General features: G+C 44.3%; 2 protein-coding genes across 5 annotated transcripts in view; one reads left to right on the top strand and one right to left on the bottom strand.

Annotated features, from left to right (window-relative positions):
• Window positions 1-675: 675 nt before the first annotated feature.
• Window positions 676-21,147, top strand: B3GAT2 (beta-1,3-glucuronyltransferase 2; the record flags this gene model as incomplete). The annotated part of the gene is made up of 4 exons (XM_082047413.1): window positions 676-1,233; window positions 13,263-13,407; window positions 20,048-20,196; window positions 20,275-21,147. The coding sequence occupies 4 exons, from the start codon at window positions 676-678 to the stop codon at window positions 20,359-20,361; spliced, it is 939 nt and encodes a 312-aa protein (XP_081903539.1). The 3' UTR covers window positions 20,362-21,147.
• The window catches only part of SMAP1 (small ArfGAP 1), a 92,832-nt gene continuing 90,404 nt past the window's right edge, over window positions 20,877-23,304 (bottom strand). For all 4 annotated transcript variants that reach the window (XM_082047412.1, XM_082047411.1, XM_082047410.1 and 1 more), the window contains one exon: window positions 20,877-21,848. In XM_082047412.1, coding sequence (XP_081903538.1) covers window positions 21,714-21,848 — 135 coding nt within the window. In that variant the 3' untranslated portion in view covers window positions 20,877-21,713. The remainder of the gene's footprint in view (window positions 21,849-23,304) is intronic.

Consider the following 23,304-nt stretch of genomic DNA (forward strand, 5'->3'; position numbering starts at 1 on the left):
GTCGGCGCTGCCCCGGGGAAGGCGTCCCGACCGCCGGCCGAAGTTGGCCCCGCCGCGGTGCCGGCCGCACCGCGGAGGGAAAGGAGCCCACGCCGCCGCCAGCCGGGCCCTTCGCCGCCCCCCGAGGGCGCCGAGCGCGGAGCTCCGCGGGCCGCCCCCTTCCCGCGGCACCCGGGGGCGGCAGCCGGAGCGGGGCGGGGCGCGAGCCCCCTCGGCCCCCGCCCGCGGGGACCCTCCCTCCTGCCTCCCCGCCCGCCCTCCCCTCCCCGCCCCCGCGCACCGCCAGAGCCGCCCGGGGAAGCGGAGGAGCAGGAGCGTTTCCCCAGAGCCCCCCGCCGAGCCCCGGCCGCGACGGCGCGGCGCCCCCGGCCCAGCGCGGCGATGCTGAGGGAGAAGGAAGAGGAGGACGAGGGGAGGCGGCCGCTTGCGGAGTAGAGGCGGGAGCGGGGCCGGGCACGTGCCCTGCTGGGCTGCCGCGGGGCGCCCCGACCCGACCCGACCCGACCCTTGGGCGGTCCCCGTGCCCGCAGGACGGAACGCCAGCCGCCCCGCGGAGGAGCGCGGGCGGGGGAAGGGGCAGCCCCGCCGCTGCCCGAGGCCATGCGCTGAGCGCCGCCGCGCCCGTCCATGGGGCGGCGCTGAGGGGCGGCGCGGCGGGAGGGCGCCGGGGGCAGGATGAAGTCCCTGCTCTTCAGCCGCTTCCTCCTGCTGCTGCCCTGGGTGCTCATCGTCATCATCGTGCTGGACATCGACAGCAGCCGGGCGCCCCTGCCCGCCCTGGCTCCCCGCGGCGGGGGCGGCAGCGGGGGCGGTAGCGGGGGGGCCCGGCCGGCGGCGGCGCGGGCGCCCCCCCAGCGGCGGCCCGAGGCGGCGCTGCCCACCATCTATGCCATCACGCCCACCTACAGCCGCCCGGTGCAGAAGGCCGAGCTCACCCGCCTGGCCAACACGTTCCGGCAGGTGTCGCGGCTGCACTGGATCCTGGTGGAGGACGCGGCGGCGCGCAGCGAGCTGGTGAGCCGCTTCGTGGCGGGCGCCGGCCTGCCCTGCACGCACCTGCACGTCCCCACGCCGCGCCGCTACAAGCGGCCGGGGCTGCCCCGCGCCACCGAGCAGCGCAACGCCGGCCTGGCCTGGCTGCGGCAGCGGCACCAGCACCTGCCGCCCCCCCAGCCCGGGGTGCTCTTCTTCGCCGACGACGACAACACCTACAGTCTGGAGCTCTTCCAGGAGGTGCGTGCGGGGCGGGGGGCGCGCCGGTCCCGGCTCCCCTCGGACGCCCGTCGCTGCCCGTCCCGCCTCGCTGCGCGGGCTGTGCCCGTCCCCGCTCTGGCAGCCCCTCACCCAAACCCCGGGCACGGCTGAGCCAGCCCCGCTCCGCTGCCCGCCCTTCACCCCGGCTCCCCGGCGCTGCCTGTGTGCGACCACCCCCTCTCTCGATGGTAACAGCTTCTCGTCCCTCCTTTCCACGCTTCCCTCAACTTTTTGCTGCTGTTTTCTCGTTTTCCTGCTGAGCGAGGCCAAATTTAGGGTTTGTATAAGGGACCCTGTGTTTTTGTTAAAACTGGGATGAAAAGCGCTCTTTGATGTTTATTTTTTTTTCAGACTGCCTCTCTGTCCCTGTCGGGCAAGCTTGCATCAAGAGCCGCCATCCTTCACAGTTTTTTCTTGGCGGGAATAATTCACCCAGAGCTGTCTCCTTCACGTGGAGTTGCCCAGTCTTTTTGAAGCCTTTCACTCTTAAAAGCAGCAAATCGTTTGTATAATCACTAAACACCCTTTCAGGAGTCTCTTTTGTGAAGAGACGTGGGGTTTTTGTCTTTATTGCAGCCCCTTGGTGAAACACTTTGCTCCTTTTCGGTGGGAATTGGCAAATACTTGGGAGAGAGGGTGTCCAGCTTGCCTTCGGGGTTCCCTCTGGCAGGAAGAAGTGATGTTTTAATAAGTGGGCGTAAAACACCAGAAGAAAGGTCGTGTACATCTTCTGTGACAGCTGGAAGAGTAACCTTGGCAGAGAGACGAGGGAGGGAAACGGAAGAGTAGATTGGCAGCGGGTAGGGAACGTACAGGGCTTCAAACAAATTGTGGTCCACGACTTCTGTTGGCAGACAGTGCAGTACTCAGTGGTGCGCGCCCATATTCTGCAGTTTGGAAGCACTGTGCTTCCTCGGATGCTTTACAGCCAGTAGGTTAAAATGCGCATGGTACGCAGAAATGTGGAGCACGTGAAATTCTCCAGAGCAACTTGTTTTAGAAATGCTTATGTTCGTCTGTGTTTAGATTCGTAATGCATCCCTTTCCATTTCCAGGCTGGGCAGGTGCAGGGTCCCTGTTCCACAGCAGGGATGCTCCACTTCCTTTGCCTGTTTGGCATTCAGCATTGAAGCCGCTAATTTGAAGACCTTTGCCTGGAGGCTAAACCTTTGTTGTAATTGATTTTCTTAAAATCTCAGGGCTGTGCTTAGTGCATTACAATGCAGACTAATTCCACCTACCGATGTTTGATGTGATGGGAGTGTCCACCCCTGTTGGGGGATATAAAGCTAATTTGGTTCAATTTAAGGGAGTCTGTAAATCGATACAGAAAATACACTTTGCCAGTATGAGTGGTGTGGGACAAAAGATATTTGGAGACGAATCGACTTGTTTTTTTTGAAGAACAAACATTTAGGGCAAGCTAAAGGAACAGCACTGGCAGGTGTATCCCTTGAGTCACTGGAAGGGAGTTGAGTCTGATTTATTCTTTTATAATTTCCCGTATTATTCTTCTAATTGCTGTGAACGATGAAATAAAAGAGGTACAAATTACCTTTCTAATCAGCTAGGAAATGCAGGAAAGCAAGGGTTTAAATCTCTCTGATGGATTAACCTTGAAAATTGCAAGCACAACAGGCAGTCTGTGTTTCCTTTTGCTAACAAGAACGGAAATCCTGGGTGTGCAGCTCCGCAGTCCTAAGGCTTCTCTTTGACCAGGGTTCAGCTGCTGGGGAAGAAGTGTTTGTTCTGAGCCCAGTGTTCACAGGCAAACATATGCATGAGTGAGTTTTCCCTGTGAAAAGTGGTGGTTGGAAAGCTCTGTTACAGGAGCTAAGAAACAGCTTTTGCTTCTGTTACGAGTGCAGGTTCCCGTGGCTGGTTCTGGGGTCACCAGCGCTGTGTGCACAGGGTCTGGGTCGGCACTGGTAGCAGCACGGGGAATGCCTCACTGGCCTGGCAAAGTTAACCCAAGTCCTTTGGTAGACTTTGCCAACGGGATGTGCTTTTACAAGGAGTGGGAGGTTGTGTGTGGAGAGAGCCTGTAGTCTTGTTTTCAGTCGAGGCACTGCTTGAGTTTGTTGGGTTTTTTGGTTGGTTGTTTTTATTTATTTATTTTTTTTCTTGTTAAAAAAAAACCCCAAACTTCTGTCTTTATGGATTCTGACTTGACAGCTCTGTAGTAAATCCTGATCTCTCCTTCAGGAATTGATTGATTTATGAGGGTAAAACATGCTCATCTTCTCCAAGCATGAAGAGAACAACTTCAGAATGTGTTGCGCACAGATGAAATGTGGTAGTAATTCGTGTCAGGAAAGTGTCAGTAACAACAGCTGAGAGGGAGTTTTTTTCAGTTTGTTACCCTGCCAGGAACAATTGTCCAGAGCTGCAGTCGCATAATCCCAAGGGAGGTCTGATAAACTGTAGTCTGCTCACTGGGGAGGGTAGTGTACATGCAGAGGGACAAGACAGGAGCCCTCAGTTCTGGTCCTAAAACCATCCTGTGCTGGCTGGGTGACCTTCAGCATGTCACTGACATGAGCTCCAGGGGCATGTGGGTCCCGAACTGCCAGCAGCAATGTCTGCCAGCATCTGCCTACAAGCAGTTATGCACATTTGTGGGTTTGTAAAATAGTAGGTGTGTCTTCTTTGTAGTGGCTTTCTGCCGAGTCAAAGTTGGTTTCAGTAACAGCAGGGAGGGCTTGGGGTGAGGACACCCAGTGCTAGTTAGAACCATAAAACCAGTATGAAAGAAGCATTGGTGTTAGGGGTGCGTCTCACCCAGATGTGGAGAAAGCAGTCCTAGGGAGCAGAAGGCGTGCCAGGGAGCTGCACATCAGTGAAGGATTATGTTTAAGGCAGCTCCTTTGCTGTGGGTTTCCCCAGTGCCCTTAGAAGAAGACAGAGCCTTTTTAACAAAGCAAAATCAGCAAAGCCTTTACCGTGAGTATAGACCGTGAGGGCATGATCAAAAAGGAGTGGGCTTTGACATGAGGTGCCATGGGATACTTCTGAGAGCTTTTGATGGGGAAATTCTAATCTCTGTCCAAAGTACTTCTGTCTGGCACTTACAGGAATGAGTACCTTATAATTGATATGGAGTGAGCTGGGCCCAACAGACCTGGGCAAAATGTATTTCATGGAAATCAGGAAACAACTCAAACAGCTTACTGTAGTGTTTTGCTGGAAAATGTCACCATCTGGACTAAATCTGGAACCCTCTGGTGCTGTTTATAATTGTCCTTATTTTTTTTTTTTTCCCTAAGGCATAGGATGGTATGTGGATGTATAGCATAGTTTTTGATTGGCAAAGCTATGTCCTTACAGTCAAACTGTGCAGGGTCTGGGCAGGTTTAGCTGTTTGTAGAATAAGATGGGGAGCCTGGTTTGTCTTTCTGCTGCTACAGTGTACTCAGCATTGGCTCAGCTGAGCATTTTGTTAGGAAAGGCTCACCTTCCCTGGAAAGGCTTCAGGGAAAGGACCAATTGGTTCAGTGATTGTGAAGTTCTTTAAAGTACTAAATGGAGCTGAAGCAATGATGAAATATTTCCAGGAGTGGATGTGTGACCTTTTAGTTATTTGCAGCTCTTACTGCTTGAGAATATAATGGTGGACAGGTGAAAAAATCATGCTTTAATGCTGGTGGCTCTGGCATATTGTGTTTTGTTACTTACTATTTTGGGATCCAGATATCAACCAATTTTATATTGTTTTCTGCTCAGGTATTATCTGTTCACCTGGAGGTGTCCATCTGCACCTCTCCTTCAAAAACAACAGTCCACTTTTTGAAAATATCTTTTATCAGTTGAACATCAGCCTGCATAGATAACAAGGCCGCTGAGAGGCCTGAAATCCCAGCCACTGTGTTTTATATGCCTTGCAGATGTTTCTACATGAATCATCGTAACTTCTATTTTTTACTATAAGCTGTTCTTTTTGTAGTGACTCTGTTATAGTTTCTCTTGTGTTTGTGCTCCATCTTACTCCTGAATGCAAGTTATTGTAGTATTGTGACTGATGCCTAGCAACTGCCAGTTCTATACTTTCAGACTTCCAGAAAGAAAACCTTAGATAAAGCTGGCACTCCACCTTCACAGAAGGATTTTAAAAACAAGATTAGCCTAAGTGCTGGAAACTGAAGATAGACATAGCTAAGTTCCACTTCCCTTAACTCTTTACATCCTTCGCATATTTCTACATCTCAGTCATTTTCTCTCTGCCCTTTCTGTATTTTGAGTAGTTGGCCAAAGGCCACTTCATCTTTGGTCCATGAATGGTCATGTATGCAAGTTGGTGAAATTAGTGTTGGAGATCCCGTCTACTGTTGTTGATTGTGCAGACTCCTCTGAAACCTTTGAGGGTGAGGTGTGAGCTGTCTCAGGAGCACAGAGACCAGGATAAAGGTCTTCTGCTTGCGTGAGCTTGCTGCATTGAGAAATGTGTGGATTTTTAGAGATTCCTGCCTGGGTTCTATCTGTCACCTTTGCTTATGTTTTGCTCAGACACCTGAACTGAGATGTATGTGAAAAACCTGGAGTACTGCGTCCAGTTCTGGGCTTCGCCAGTTTAAGAAGGATAAGAAATTCCTGGAAGAGCCCAGCAGTGGGCTACAAAGATGATTATGGGTCTGGAGCACCTTTCTTATGTGGATTGACTGAGAGAACTGAGTCTGTTCACACTAGAAAGAGAAGGCTGAGAGGGGATCTCATCAATGTTTATAAATATCTCAAGGGTGGGTGTCAAGAAGATGGGATCAGACTCCTTTTAGTAGTGCCCAAAGATAGCATGATGAGCAACAGGCACAGACTGAAGCACAGGAGGTTCCATCTGAATATGAGGAAAAAATTTACTTTGAGGGTGCCAGAGCACTGAAACAGGCTGCCCAGAGAGGTTGTGGTGTCTCCTTCTCTGGAGACATTCAAAACCCGCCTGGACACATTCCTGTGTGATCTGCTCTAGATGAACCTGCTTTAGCAGGTGGGTTGGACTAGATGATCTCCAGAGGGCCCTTCCAACCCCAACCATTCTGTGATTCTGTGAAATTAAAATGCTCATATCTAAAATTATGATCTCCCTTACTGCCACGCCATGTCCTTTAGTCATTGATGCCTAAAATTTCTTAGCAACGCTTGCTGGGTGCCTCAAGCAGGCGCGTGTGGCATGTTCCACTGCCTTGTCCGAGGATGAGCTGAGGATTCGCAGGCTGGGCCTCCTTAGGGGAACCCATGCTGTAAGGTTAAATCTGAATACAGCCTTGCAGCACGGAGCTTGAAGTAAATCACAGCGCTGGCATTTCTAAGGAAAAAAAAAACAAACATCTAAACCTTTTATTTAATAGCTTAGTAGTTAGCCCTGTTGCCCACTGAGTTGGGGACCAGAATGCCCCAACTATGATGGCTGAAGCTGGGAGGCAGGTGGGAGGAGAGAGAGGTCAACCCCTTCTCCTGAAGCTGATGTAGTCTTTGCAGGTAACTCAAGGTTCATGGAGCCACAGAGAGGTAAGAGTGATCACTGAAGAGGACAGTCAGCTAGATTGCTCTTTGCAGGAGTAAGTTAAACATCAAATTAAACAAAAAATCCCTGATATTTTGAAAGTATGCTGTTGCTTATGTAGTGGCCTAAATTGCCCAGGTAGGATCATCTTCAAATCAGCCAGGTGGGAGCAAACATTCATGAAGAACAGGGGGGAAAATATGAAACATTTTGTCTTGGCTTATGGATGTGAGCTTCTCATTGAAAGTTGGGGCTGTCCAACTCTGGTAATTTTTGTCATGGCACTGTAGAGCAGAGGGCAAATTGTGTGAATGAATCAGGCTGAAAACATTTTCTTACGCCCCTGTCCTTCACTCTCCCAGAAGGTATGAATGAAGGTAGCAGATATTCTAATGGCTGTTAATAGTTTGTAGTCCATCCCCCCCTCCCCAATCCTTATTATTAAAAATGGAACAAAAATACTTGCAGGCATTGCATGTCACACAGGCTTCAGTTTTCCCATGATCATCTTTGTAAAATATTGTGAGAGCAACTCAGAAAAGACATTACAGAATAAGTAAATATTTAGTATTTATTCCAACTTTGACTAGGGAAGGCTTAGTGCTCCTTTGATAACTTTTACATAACTGTCCTAATCTTTATACACTGCATTAAGCTAACTTCTGTGTATATTTTAATGGATATATTTATGCAAAAGATTTCAAAGTAATAAAAGTGAATCTGTTTATCTGTGAAAACATGGAGATCTCTTGGAGCTGGTTGGAAAAATGAAATTTTTGCTATAGTCTTAAAAATAACATTTGGTAGCCTAGACAGAGTTAAGTATTAGCTGGCTGTCATTAGTTATTTTCTTCATAATAAAAGATCTAAATATGAGTTAGCAGTGCATTAAATACCTTTCTAGTATATAAATGATTTAAGAATACATGACAGATTTTAAATGCATGCTGACATTCCCCTTGCACATAGACGTGTAATACCTGTGCTAAAGAGGCTGGATTAGGAAGACTGGTAGAGGAAACAGTGAAGGATCTTAAAAATGAGATGAAACAGTAACCAAAAAATAAGGGGAGGAGGGGGGCAAATTGAAACAGATTTATCCAAGTGGGGGACTTTGCAAAGTCCCGAGCACTGTCTGTTTCAGCACTTTGACAGCATTGTTCTTCCTTGTGAAACTGATGCTGTTACTATGAAATAAATTACAGAGTGGTCAGCAGCTCTTCAGAGGTACAGTGCGCACCACCTAGCAGAATAACAGAAAGTAGGATGAGAAAAATAATGAGTATGTGGAAGGGCCAAAAGGAAACATGAATAGCAAATGTTTTGGAAGTCTTCCCAATCTGGAGAAACTGGCTCCTAGCAGCTTTAGTTAAATATAGTACAGTTTTCTCCTGTAGGGAAGCAATATTGACATTTGTGCCCGAGGATGGTGGTGTAATTTAGAAGCATTAGTCATTGTATCCAATATGTAAAATGTTGCTTGAGAGAAGGGGGGATTAATCTGTCCTCTCTCTGAAGTGTAGATTGGGTATGAATCTGCAGAGGGTGTTTAAATCAGATGTTTGGAAAAAAAGCTTTCTAGTAGTGAGGAGAGTGAAGAACTAAACCAGATCACCCATAAGAGTTGTGGAGCAAGGTAGATCAAGGACTGACTTTTTATCTGTAGACCCTTTCTACAAGTTTTCTCATGGAGAGATACCCTTTACAGTAAGTTTGCTGACAACAAACTTGCTTTTTGAAGTTACTATCCCGTAAGCATCACAGTCCCTGAGCCCCAAAACTCCCTGGCACAGATTTTGTATGACTCGGTACCTCCTTTGAAGTGATAGTAAGTGGTGGCAGACGCTCCATTTAACACCTAAGTAAACAGGCACAGCATCGTTGCAGCCGAGCTATCCTCCTGTCCTGTAGTGCAGTCACGTAAGGTTTGTTGAAGCAAAATTTGACTTTAAATGACCTGTGAGTAATGCAGGATGCCTGAGAACTGGCAGGGAACCTGGCTGTGCTTGTCCTTTAACCCATAACATTTTCCCCTCTGGACGAGTTGTAGTGAAGCAGCTCTAGATCCTGTCTTTGGTAATGGTAATGTGGAGTTTTGTGTATAAATCTGAGTCTCACTGGAAGGGGGAGGGCGAACCTGGACAATAACCTGTAGCCTGACCAGTACAGATCACAAATTACACAGGGGTTGAAAGAGAGAACAAGGGAAGAAGAAAAGCTTTCTACATGCAGTAGCCAGGTTTGCAGTTGTTGAGAGCTTTGAATCCCAAATAGAAACACATCAACGTCAGGCTGCAAAAACAGTAGGATGGTGGTTCCAGCCTGGAAGCCTTTTCACTGTAGGAAGCATGGCCACGTTTCCTTCTGTCTGTCACTTGCCTTCATTCCCCTTGGGCTTTTATATTTTGTTACTGGCTTGGTATCTTCCCTATCCATCAGTCTGGCGCATCCCATTAAGCAGCTTTTCTTGATTAACTAATGAGATGCTATTTTTGGCAATGCTTTTACAACTATCTTCTAGTGCTCAGCTACATTTTCCTGCATTTTCACATGTTATTCTTTCGTGATTCCTCTATTACTTTGGTGTTTACTGTTATAAGCCCATCACCTCACTGGGATTTCTTTGGTCTGTTGGTACTCCTCTGTCCCGCCATTTCCTTGCCTGTTCCTTCCTGATTGTTGCCCCCCACCCTGCTTTGTTTGGCTTTGTTTTACCATCTTAGAGAGTCCAGCACATCACTCTCCTCCTGTGGCCAAGACCCTCTTCCAAATAATCAAAAAGTAAATAGAGGACAAAAGCATTTCCAGGGGGAGATCCGTTCTACCTTAAGATAGCTCTCTAAGCCAGGCAGGATGAATCACATCAGTAGGTTCCTACCTCTGTTCATTAACTACAGAAGTCTCACTAGGACAGGCCAGATGCCTGACTTACAGAGCTAAGTGTCAGTGAGATGAATACCATTCATTTAAGCGACTAGAACTTAAAACGATGAGTATTAAGACAGCATGTGCTATATTGCACCTGAAAATGACAGATGATAGAAGAGTAATTTAGGAAGCTGTTTCCAAGTTATAGGATTTTGGCAGTTGTTTAACCCACAGCAATAAAGCTGTTCAGAATTAACATGTTTTTGAATCACCTTTTTGTGTCCCAGTGATTAGCAGCATCAAATTCCAGATGCAAGTTGGCCTTTTAATCCAAATAATAGCTTTCTCCCCATCATATATAAATACAGCCTTAGCACATCAGTATATTAACTGCAGTAATACTGTTCTCAGAAGATTAAAAGAAATATTCCTACTTTCATCTGCCTAGCATATCTTGAGGCTGTGAGGTATTTCAGAATTAGCATAAATACCGGTCTAGATGTGCTCTTTCAGTTTTTACTTAAAGGGATTGCTGTATTCTTGACACCTGCTTATTTCATTCTCCAAAATGTAACCTGTGAGAATAAAGAAAGTAACCCAAGGACAAAATAAAGAGATCTGTAAAGGTTTATTTATTTCCTTCTGGTGTGTGGTGGCTTTACTGACTTAACTCACAGGCGCTGAGATGGACCCAAGACTGTAATAATTAGAACACCTTGGTTCATTTCGGGCTGCTTTCAGGAGGTCAGTAAGATACTTTTCATTGACAAGATTCTTCCTACACATGGTGTGTGGTAAGTATTAATGAAAATCAGTGTGGGTGAGGAGGCTCATTTTGCAGCACAGCTGCCCAGATGTTTACGGTGAGAAAGGCGGGTTGTGGGCTCACCTGGCTCCTGTGTCCGGAGCGTGTCTGTCCTTCTGCAGCAGTTTGTGTTGGCCCTGGGTACAGGCAGCTGGCACAGGGCAGCTACGATGCTGTCAGTCAGTACACTAGTAATTTGTTCAGGTATCCGTACCCTCCAGAAGGTGTTAAGGGCAACACAAAGAACTTAGTGGGCATCTGTGTTCCTCCTGGGGTTAATACTGGTGTCTGGGTGCATGTGGCTTGATCATGCCATTGCAAACCTATTGGAGACTTGCCTGTGTAGACAGGCCCAATAGGATGGTGCCTTTTGTCCATGTCTGATGTGTTTGGATGTTAGTTTAAATACACTGTTAGAAAATTTTGTGAAATGGATGTATCATCAAAATGAGAGCTAAAAAGCTCTTCATGAGAAGGTTTGACTGACTTCCCCATCCAAATAGCTAATTGCTAACTCTGCATTTCCTAAAGGAAGGAGTGGGAGAGATTGGAAAACTAATCCTAAGCAGGGAGAACAGTTACAGACAAACACATTTAACAACAACCTGTAGAGAGATTCATGGCAGTCTCTCACTGGCAGTTAAATAGTCAATGATTTGGATAGAATCCTTATCACAAATTCCTCTGTTGCCAACTGCATACATACCCTGTTCTTCTGCAGTATGGGCTGCTGCTACCGAGTGAAATGGCCTGACCTGCTGCACCAGTTATTAGGGTGGAACTGAGAAAATTTTGCTAAACAATTTCAAAGTTACACAAAGAACTGGAGCGAGAGAAGGTGCATGCCTCTTCTGTGTATACAGACTTATTTGTGGATTTTTAAATGTGTCTTCTATGGCTTCACTGTGTGAGACTTCTCCTAAGAATCTGCTGATGTTTCTAGCTTAGAAATGTGAACCAGAGTGATGAGAGGTCTGTTTTTTCTGGTGCATCTCCTGGGAGTCTAGATGATATGCATGATAAGTCTTTCACCTTGGCAGAAAGAGAGGGAACTGTTTAATATTTAACCAAGGTTGTCTTTTACTTGAACATCTATTGATAGGGGACTGCAGTTACAAATATGTAAAACTGTGTTTGTTTTTGCTAAGAGGAGTGCTTGGAAGGAGAAAGGGATAACCTTTCCCTAAGGAATAGGCCTCAGCTACAACAGAAGACAAGAGATTGTTTTAAAAATTGATCAAATTAAGCCCACGTTCCACTGAAATAGTTTAATACTTGCTTAAAGAGGACCATATTGAAGCACAGTAGTTAAAACGGTGGCTTTTGAATCGGCGTGGTCAAATTGTGCAAGTTGCCATGTCTGTGCTTATCTTCTCCAGTTCTCACACCAGACTGCCAGGGATTTTCCCATGGGGGGCAGCACATCAGGTTCGTGTCATGTTATCTCCTTTTTACTGAAGAAAATAGTCTACTAACCAATGAATTGAATTCACCGACTCCCAGTCATTCACGCTTTGTGCTACAGAAAGAGTAATTTTTTTACTTTCTGTAGACTCCTATAGATAGGTTAGATAAGGACCGTGTTTCCAGAATTACATTTAGTTACCTTTACACCATTGGGAAAAACTCCTGTTGCTGATGGCAAACCAGCAGAAGTGCCATGCCCAACCTGCTTTCTGTGCTTCTCGGAAACTTGTAAGAGCTTTTTGAGAGAACATGTACAAGCTGGAAAGGCTAAGCCCAAACTTAATCTTTTTTGGTGAGCCTTTAATAGACGTGAGCTCCATCTGTTGTACAAATCTGGTACGTTGCAGGTAGGGCAAGAGTTGTGTGTCACAATTTCCTGTAGTCAGTGTATTTGTTGCCAGTCTCAAACTAATTGTACTTAATGAAGTGTGCGTTTATTAATCATCCTTATTATAATATTCTCTCTCGCTGGGCTTGTACAATACCTGAGCAATCTATAGAAATAAGTCTACTGCAAGAATGCTATAGTCTTGCAGATAAAAACAATCATCTACTACACCTTTGAAAACCCAAACAAACAAGACAACAAATACTGCTTTTTCATGGCTTTTAGAATTGTTGTTATAGGAAATAATATGAAAAGGATATTTTCAGTAGAATTGAAGTAGAGAGAGGTTTCACAGAAAATAAGTGGGCACATGCAGCTTTCAAATGCTTCCTCTGTTGGGCTGAAGTCTGTAAGCTGGAGCTGCTGTTAAATACCTGGTCTTGATGATGACTGTGCAGGCTTTCACAGTTTCACAGTATGTTTGGGATTGGAAGGGACCTCAAAAGGTCATCTAGTCCAATCCCCCTGCCAGAGCAGGAACGCCTAGGTGAGGTCGCACAGGAGCATGTCCAGGCGGGTTTTGAATGTCTCCAGGGAAGGAGAGTCCACAACCCCCTTGGGCAGCCTGTTCCAGTGCTCTGTTACCCTCACTGAGAAGAAGTTTCTTCTCAAATTTAAGTGGAACCCATCACCCCTTGTCCTATCATTGTTTGCCACCGAGAAGAGCCTGGCTCCATCCTCGTGGCACTCACCCTTTATATATTTATAAACATTAATGAGGTCACCCCTCAGTCTCCTCTTCTCCAAACTAGAGAGACCCAGCTCCCTCAGCCTTTCTTCATACCTCTCCTTAATCATCTTCGTTGCCCTACGCTGGACCCTCTCCAGCAGTTCCCTGTCCTTCTTGAACTGAGGGGCCCAGAACTGGACACAATATTCTAGATGGGGTCTTACAATATTCTAGATGGGGTTTCCACCAGCACTTAACAAACGATCCCTCTGGGAAGCCCCCCGTGCAGTCACGCCGTGTCTGCTGCCTCTTGCAGATGCGCACGACCCGCAAGGTGTCTGTGTGGCCCGTGGGGCTGGTCGGAGGACGACGGTATGAGCGCCCAGTCGTGGAAAACGGCAAAGTCGTGGGCTGGTACACAGGGTGGAGAGCTGACAGGCCCTTTGCCATCGACATGGCAGGTAAGCACCACCTTTCGTGATACACAAACTTTTCTCGTAACCGTTCTTACTTTTTTTTATGATGGGACAGAAGCAGGTGTCTCAGCGTAAGCAGCTCCTGAAACTTCTGAAGTGCAGCTGCTGTTACGGAGCCCTTCAGCACTGAATATCCTGGAAGTCTTAGCTTGCACGGCTCATCTAATTAAGCTGCTTCTTGGCAATCTCCAAACTTACTTTCAGTTGTTTTTAATTTTATGAGGCAACTTGGCTTTTATGTTGTATAAATTGTTTGTCTGAAACAAGTTAATTGTAAATTAATCCATCCAGTTAATTTTTGCAAGGAGCTCGTGCCTTTCATTGTGTCATCAGTCTGTGCCAGGTGGTATAAATACAGACCCTTCTTAGACCTCATATCATAAAATGCTATTTTATGATGAAATTATTCATTTTTTATTGGTTATTTGGAATGACAGTGGTAACTGTAGATGGATATAGTTTGAAACACTGGGCTTAGGGGAGAAATTGCTGACAGCCATGGACTAGTAGATGAAGGCAGAAAAATTTCAGAATGGATTTAATCAATCTTCTGCTGTGAAGTTAGCACACCACGTAGCTCTGTCTTGCTGTCAGTCCACGCTTAGACAATCTTTTGTACATATTCAGAACTGCCACTTGGGTCACCTGTGTGTAGAAGTCTGAGTTTTGATGTAGTAGCAGCTGGTTTCCCAGCAAATGATACGATATTTGCACTTAAGCATCTTCTGTATTCAGGAAGGAGAGGGAATGGGGACACTAGGAATACAAGGGCAAGAGCAGGTAGAAATAGCCAGCTGTTTTCTGATACCCTTACGATTTGGGAGAGGGAGACAGACAGTGCCTTCTCTTCTCAGTAGAATATTTTTATGTGGATTGAAATGTTTGATGAAAAATATGTACAGTACTTACAGTACAATTAGTTAAAAAGAGCAAAAGAGAACTAATAGTTGTTAACACCTCAAAGACAGAAACATTAATGGGTGAATTTTTCTGCTGTGTAGAAGCATTTCAATACCATCGCTTAGCATAAAAATAAATATTTGAATGTCCAGGAAGAAGAAAGGGAGAGCTAGATATGTCAATCCCTAAACCCCTGCAGCCTGTTGAGGACTGCAGCTGTGCTTTTTAACACTCTCTGCCTGTGGATTTATAGATACATATTGATACTACGCTGTAGAAGTGGTTACTTAAGGGCATTATAAAGGCGACGGCATGGTCCATAATTCATTAGCAGCAGGCAAAAAGCCATTACACAACAAGGGCCAAGGGACTAACGCCAGCATGAAGAGACACATGGAAAGCTCTTAAGTTATTGTTGACACTTGGCAGTCGCTGGCTGAAACACTGGGGTGAGGGAAAAGCAGCTCCATGGGGAGCGTTACCTGCTCGTGCTTTTACTGAAGTCACGGGAGAGAGAGGGTTGTCGAGACAAAGATACGAGAGTGTAGGAAGTGATTGCGGATCCACAACAAGGAGTTAGTTACTACTTTGTGTGAGAACCTTTGTTAGTTTTAAAAAATAACCGAAGAAATTAAATTGCATTTTTAATTTCAGCGAGGAGAGAAATGAATGCTGTGTTGGCTGGTAAAAAATTAAGTTTGCATCTTCATTCCCCTCAGGAATATGGTGGAAGGGCACAGAAAAACAACACAGGACCGGTAAATCCAGTAGTGCATAGGTGTTTGAACAGGTGCAGGATGAGGTGTTAACACGCAGTTTTCCACCCTTGTCCACACCAAATCCCCAACAGACCCACGGGGACTTGCAGGGCTTGCTGACAAACCCAGGTCCATGCTGTAGTATATTACTGGTGTTCCTCCTGCTGGCACCAAATATACAAGCAACTTAGCTTATGCCTAAGTTGCACATAGAGAAGATCAAGGATCTCTTTGGAAAATATTGCCATGAAAAACATAGGTGCATACATTAAACTGCTCAGCTGTTTATAATTAATGTTCTGATTCCCAAGGCACTGGTAAGGAGGTTCTTTGTTTTACAGAACTATCTTTTTGTAGTGATTTTCACAAGAATTCGATCCTGAGGCTCGGTGTGAAAGGAATGACCATTTAAAAGGTTTGGGACCACTGATTTAACTTGTAGCTGTTCAGAGGAAGAGCATCCTTGCTTTTAAGCACATGAACTTATTCTAGACTTCAAAATACAGGGCCAAATTCAAATCTACTGCAGGTGGAGACAGGTCCTGCTAATTTCATTGGGATCAGCTCAAAGTCCCTTGCTGGTCAGCTTTCCTAGATTCTTCTTTGAAATGCACTCACACAGGGCAATAACATTAGATCAGCAAACATGGGTTATTTGTTTTGAGAAGTTTGTGGTTGGTGCTGCTGTTCTCTAATGCTAAATTACATTCAGAAGGCAGAGTAGGTGTTTCCTGTGTTGCTTCTTGTCTGCCAACCAACACACCGTATGAATTTGTTCTGGAGTTAATTTTAAGTTCTGCTTCAGTTTTAACTGTAGGTGGGTTTTAAGTTTGACACAGAATTCCTTACCCTCCGGGAAGAAAAGCAAGAGAGAATTAGGTGGTTTTGGCCACCCATGAGAACGAGTTACATCATGATTCTCTTAATGTCAAGATCATTAAAGGAAAACAGTCATGTACCTTACAGTAGCACTCCAGGAGCTACTTGAGTCAGAGATGAATCCATGCCTGTGAATCACTGGGGAAGCAGATTTTGGAACTGAGGTTCAAAGCTCATCTGCTGTGCCCTCAGTTCCTCTGCTAGGGCCTGAGCAGCCACCTTTTTATTTGGATTTTGCTGTAGTTGTGAGATCTTGAGTACATTTCATCTTCCTTATGGTTCCCTGAGAAAAAAAGGTAGTCTATTAATGACACTGCAAAACATGGCATATTTGTCTGAATCTGAAAGAGCCAGTGCTGGAAGTCACAAGTACAAACCAAAAAGTTTGAGTGGCTATGGCAGACACCACACTCACAAAAAAAAACCAACCAAAACCTAAACCACCCCTTTATTAAAGGGTAACAACTATTGTAAATGTTGAGTTAAAAACGAGAGCCTCTTTCGTGGTGAATTAACTGTTAGCAGATGCCTTTATTGTGAACTATCAAAACTCCTGGTTGAGCCTCTCTGCCTTATTGGAACCAAAGTAACAGGTCACAGGGAGAAGACAACTTGAAAGCAGCAGACCCCAAGCCACAGCATGTTCAATAAGCTAAAGGTGGTACCTTGAACTGTGTGGAAACCAGTGTATCCGTTCCAACATCAGCACTGAGCAGTAGCATTTGCACGATCTGGAAATGATAAACACTCTCAGTCTCTAGCTTGCCTTCAGCTACTGCCCTGTCTACAGCATTCAGGAAGCAAAGGCATTAATCATGGCAACAAAATCTTTAAAGACTGGCTCAGTTTAATGGGATGAAGAAGAATGGTTTTTCCTTTTAACAGAAGCCATTGATCTAACACAAGTCAAGGTGTGAATTAACAGAAACAACTTTGATTGAAAGAGGCACAGATGTAATCTTTGCCATGTCTCCCAGCTATCTCATTCTCCAACAAATTAATTCTTATGTAGGTGGCTCTTCAGCCAATTATATTTAATTTACAGCCTTGCATTAAGCACAAAAAAAAAACCCCTAAACACCTCTTCACACTCCAGCTATGAAATTGTCCTGTGGCATTTCACATGAACTTAAGCCCAATATGACCATGTAGGAAAAACAATCAAGTAAAAGAATTGTATGCACGTAGCACTGTTCTGTTGTGCTATACTAGAGACAGTAATCCCAGATTAAGCCCCGTTTGGGGATACAATTCAAAGTAACAGTGGTTTTTCACCTATTACCACCGGATCGTTATCTACTGAGGTAAATGACCAGTGCCAGTCTGGTCAAAACCTGGGCCATCTCTTCTCTTTTTGATGCCAAAACGATCCATGATAAAAAGTCAGCTGCACGTTCTTACTAGAAAATGTTTTTTCCTCAAATTCATCTGAATTCTTATCTACATAAATACAAAATGTCACATGCGGGATTAAAGCAGTTCTAAAGTAGAGATGAGGAACTACAGAGCCAGGAGAGAAATCTCCTTGAATTATTTAATCGTTTCAAGTTGCTGCTTTATTTATTGGATTTTTTTAAGAAACAGAGACTACATGACCACTGATGAAGGAAACAGACCTCAGGCCAGTCAGTGCACAGTAGTCCATGTCCTTGAACACTCCGTTTAATAATTTGACTCTTATTTGATGCCTGAAAACATGGTGGATTTTTGATAGCACCCTAAAATGGTGGTTTGCAAGGGCAGGTTACAGGCAGGGGGCACGGCACAGCTGGAGATCGTGCACAGAAGAAATCCATCCTCAGAACTGGATCCAGTTTCCTCAGCAGAGGAGCAAGTGTTGTACAAAGAGAACCCAGCAGAAATGAACATATGAGTAAGTCTAGGCTATGGGGCCAGGGAGCCAAGCTGAGACACACAAAGATGCGCAGTAAAAATACGCCTCTTCTGCTTAAAATGGATTCCTTCTCCACTCTAAAAACTAGGACACTACACTGATTTTAGTGTTTATTTCATTTTCTTCTCCATGGATGACCAGCTTAAGCCTTAAAAATTACACTTAAAATCTTTTTTAAAAGAAACACAGCTCATACAACTGATGAAGGCTCCAACAATACTTTCCCTTGCAAAGTGAACATTTTTTTGTGCTCAAAATATCAAGCACCCTGAAACCCAGTTGCACCAAAAATTTATATTGTTTGTTTGAATTCAGAAAAAAACCCTTACCAGTTGTACTGAAGTGAACCAGGCCGACTTGCTCATCAGCGATGCGGCTGCGGGCACCTTTCAGGGTGCAGAAGGGGCTGTGCGCACCGCAATTGGCTCTGGCTGAGGGGTTTGAACGCTCACCCTCGGCTCCTCACAAGCGCTCACACTTGGCCATGGGCAGCGCTGGGACCGAGCCCACCTTGTGCTCTCGTGGAGGAAGCAGCAAGGCCTGCAGGCTGCTGAAGGCAAACCCCTACCTGGGAAGAAGAGTCCAAACTGCAGTCTTTTACCCTGGACCCGCCTGCATAAGCCCAGCCTAAGCCCAGCCGCTGCAGCAGAGAACAGCGGGATCCCAGCATTGCTGCTGGTGGGTGGCGCAGCCTGTGGAGCAGGAGCTGCAGAGCTTCACGCTGCGCACAGAGTGAGGTCAAGCGCACACCTCCTGCAGGTCTTCTACTCACTAGAGCGCTTTGCAAGGTGTGGATAAGCCCTTTCCATCTAGACACCTTTATCTTAAGCAGGATAGAATGTTTAAAGTTAAACATGTTTTCTTCAGCTGTGTCTGTCAGTGAACTGGGAACCTCAATTTACATTCAACCCATAGTCTTCAGGTGCAGTGTCCAAATCTTTATTAAAAAAAAAAAAAAGTTATTTCCTGGTGCCTTCCTGTGCTTTGCTACAAATAAGAGCACAATAGTTAAGGTGAAAGTGGTTTCAGTGTGTCTTCTTTACATGTGATGCAGTAATTACTTCCTCATTTGTTCCACAAAAACCACAGATACTTTCAAGGAAAACACAGTAGCAAGATAATTCTAGTATAAAGATTTATGTTCCGTTAGAGAAAGTTATACAAATTTAAAAACGAGAAATTTTTAATACTAGCTTTAGAAATAAATGTTCTTGAAGTTTTCCAGAACAGATGTCAAAACTACAAAAAATACTGTGAGTGCTGCTGTTAGAAAGGGACAGCTGGAGCCACTTGGAACTGATGAAAAAAGGATTTCTGTGACAGGCTTGGCAATTGGACGCAAGGAGTTAGAAATGTCATTTTTCTTTACAAGTGTATCAGTCAAGTTTTGAGTCATACTTAAAAGACGCACATATGCGACTGAGCCTTGCTGAGTGAAAACCGGAGAGTTCTCTAAATAATGGCAAATTGGAGATTAACGCGAGCTGCTTCAGAGAGGGCGGGTTTGAACAAACTAGTGATTTCAGAGTTTGTGACCTCCCTTTGAGGGACCCAATACATGTTACCAGAGGAATGCGTTGTAGAGACAGAGGCACCGTGCACGGAGCAGCTGCAGCGTGTCCTGCAGCCACCGCTGATGAAAATGGTTCACGGGCCCACAATAACTACATCGTGTACAAGGCAAAACATTAATATGACTTGTCTTTCATCAACAATAATATCAAAACTCTCTAAAGGCTGAAAATCTCTAAAGACTGCAGTTGTTATGTCTAAACACACTGTAACCTTTTTTCTGACTTTCACCTTTGAGCCTCGAAGTGTTTGTACAGTATAAATTTCATACATTTTATTTTACTTAAAATTCAGTTTTATTTCTTAATTAGAAGTAGAAAGGAAGGACAGTCTGAGATCTTGGCAATACCTGATTTTTCAGGCAAAAAAGCATATATTCTCTACATGATGGGAAATGGATTAAACTATGTTGAAAATATGGTGCAATTAAAAAAATGTGATTGCCTCTTCAGGGCAAAACAAAACCATGCAGGATCTACAAGCCTACCAAATACTGCCTATCCATACAATCAAATTTACACCTTTTTAAAAAGAACATGGGAGATTTCTAGGTTTAAGTGTAACCTGCACAAAAATGTGAAGCCTAAAGGTTTTTCTTAACATTTTCCCCCCTCTCTCCAAGGATTTGCTGTGAGTCTTCAGGTGATTCTGTCACATCCAAAAGCCGTATTCAAGCGTCGTGGTTCTCAACCAGGAATGCAAGAATCTGATTTTCTGAAACAGATAACAACAGTGGAGGAACTGGAACCCAAAGCAAACAACTGCACGAAGGTACTGATTCCACACTCACTAAAACACCTTCCTGTCAGCTCTGTAGGTGACTGTACTAACACAAATGTTGTTTTATAGGTTCTTGTTTGGCACACACGAACAGAAAAAGTTAATCTAGCTAATGAGCCAAAATACCATCTGGACACAGTCAATATTGAGGTATGATGTGGAAACACAGCTCCAGAGGAAGGACAGTACGATGGATGTGTCCAAAGGCATTCAAGTTCAGCCAGTGAAATAGTCTGCTTCTGCACCAGGCCTTTCCATAGGCATCTGCTGGACTTCTGTGGAAACAAAAGAAAGTTGTCAGACACTCTAATAAGCAAATCAAGTGGGTGTGCTTTGTTCTAACTTGTTTGCATGCATTTCTGACCTCCTGTTTTAATAAACTGACACTTACCTTTGTTTTAAAGCTGTTTCCACATAGTAAAAACAATCAAGAGAAACATGGCTGCAATGGAGTATCTTCAAAAATCATCATTTATGTATATACTTTTTGTATTTATCCAGCTTAATGGTGTATTTATAAACTGCTTTTAAATCAGGAACGGTTGATCTAAATATTCGCATAAATGGATCCTCCAAACTGAACATGTTTTCGTTCATTAAAAATAGACTTCTTGAAGAAATAGTGGTCAAATAGGTCATACAATAATGAAATAAAAACCCACAATCATTCATGGATTTATCCTTTTAATATAGGGAAATAACATTTCATCATTACGAGGCACCATAAAATGTAAACACAATCACTGTCATAAACCTGGATATCTCTGCAAGGAAAAATATATCTGTTCGCACTGAGTTACCTGGTATACATATTGTGCCACTAGTTTTCAGCATTAATACTGTGTACGTGCCTCGTGAGCCACATCGGATACTTTATCACAGGAAACTCAAATGGATCAAATGCTCATTTTTAAAAGAATAAACTATTGATTTGTAGAACTACAGCAACATCCAGGTTTATCTTTCTTTCGATAACCATATTCCCGGTTATGCACACCATAATAACGTCACAGTGAAATGTATGATGAAACAAAATTTGTTTGATACACTAGAAAACAGTGATACATTTACATTTATTTATATATGATTAAACATTTGTTCATACAGTACCTTCTACAGGATTACTGGGTAATTTGTGGGAATCAGGGTTCATATTTTTGGATATTACTAACATGATAGCTACATCCCTTATATGAAAACATTTGATCTAGAATTTTGAGGGAAAAAAATCAGTACGTGGTTAAGCAGCTTCTTAAATATATGGTCTATGAAATCATATGCATTGTATGAAAACGCTGCCAATGATGTATAAATGTATTCTGGATCTGCTTTTCACTACATCAAATTTAAATCAATATAGACCACAACACGGTCAGTCAGTTATATTCTTAATCTGAACAGCTGGGGAAAAAGAAAAAGAATATGTACATGGAAGGAACAGCGAAAGTAAATGCATTTGCACAAGGAATGTTGGGTGGCTGTTCTGGGCGAGGCTCCTATTGCAGCTTTCATTTCCACAGCTGTGTGCTGAGCGTCTGACCAGAGGAGCTGCCCGTCCAGCCCGCTGCTGTGCTGGGGGGCTGCCCAAAGCCCATGGCCGTGCTGGAGCTGCTGAGGTTCATCCCAGCCATTTGCTGGTTCATCTGCGAAGGGTACACACGAGCACAGTTAGCACCGCTAGCCAAAAAGCAGTCACGCTTCCCAAAGCAGCAACCCAGTTAAAGGATGTATCCCTCCAATTAATATTTCTCATTAAATAAAAATATTGACTCATTATAAGCTTCTAAGCATTTTTCAAGAGAACAGCTTTTCTGGGAGCAGTTGCTGTTCAGGTGATCACGGTTACACATCAGCTGTAGGGCTGTACATGCCAAGTCTGTATAAACCCTCCATGAGTGAATTCACAGAGCATGTGACGAGGGAGTCCAGTGTGTCTCAGCTGATAAGAGCTTGCTTTTGGAGTTTCAAAGCTCACCGACAAAATCGCGGCAACTGCGATACAGAAACACCAAAGCAAGTAACGCAGCCTTGTCCACATTGGCAACTCCAGATGGTTTTTGTTCCAGCAATGTTTCTTTGAAGACCTCAAAGTCTTGGATACACAAGCTTTTATAGCAATTGCCCATTTAGGTGGCAATCAACAAAGAATGAGGCAGATTTATAAACTTGAGTATTACCTAAATCTAACCATTCTTTGCTAAAGAATCTACTCAAGATACAACAATTTCTTAAAAACAAGTGAAATCATTCACATGAAGACAATAATCTAGTTAAAGGTAGGAAAGAGCTCAAAATTAAGCACATTCACTTTAGGGATGGTGCAAAAATACTTCTACTCTCTACAAAGACTACCTAACCACTGTAATTTTCAGTCTTCCATTTAAAAATGTTCTTCAGGTTACTCTCCCTCACCTTCTAAAAAATCAGTACTTATTGACAAGCCAAAACCATAGCTGTATAGACAGAGTAAAGATGTCCCCTCTCAGGAGTCTCAGGGCAAAAGAGCATTTGCAGCAATTAATAGTTGGAACTGATGAAGAGGGATGTTGGATAAGAACATTAGATTCAAGTTAGAGACAGCATTAGGTAAAAATCAGAGTTCACCTAAACATGAGCAAACAATAGTGAGTTGCAAAAGAAACTGAAACACTGGTGAAAAAAAATGTTAAGTAAATTGCAGACTAATATTTCAGGGTAAAATTCAGCACTGTGTGCTTTCACGTGTGCATATGCAAGAACAATCCATCACTGAACATGGAAGTTCAAAAAAGCTGACTAAAACATGCTTTACCTAGTTGTAAATCTCTTTTGGAGTGGAATTCTCAAGCAGCAGCCTACAGCAAGCATGCTGTTCTGGTGAGGAGAGCAAGCTCTCCCCCCTGCAGCTGGAGCCAGAGATTAATCAGGGCCTCCTGACAAACCATGGAAGGAATGTCACGTACTGATAAGATCTGATTTACCACACGTTAAGAGCTTGTCCTAGGAGCCAACTTTTCATATTTATGCGATAAAATGCATGATTTTAATTTCAAAGCTGATATGGCTCTTTTTCAAGTTAGATACCTAAAAAAGACTGCTGGCAGTAAATGCACAGATTTT

The sequence above is a fragment of the Streptopelia decaocto genome (genome assembly GCF_964273445.1).
Source record: "Streptopelia decaocto genome assembly, chromosome: 3".
Lineage (NCBI taxonomy): Eukaryota > Metazoa > Chordata > Aves > Columbiformes > Columbidae > Streptopelia > Streptopelia decaocto.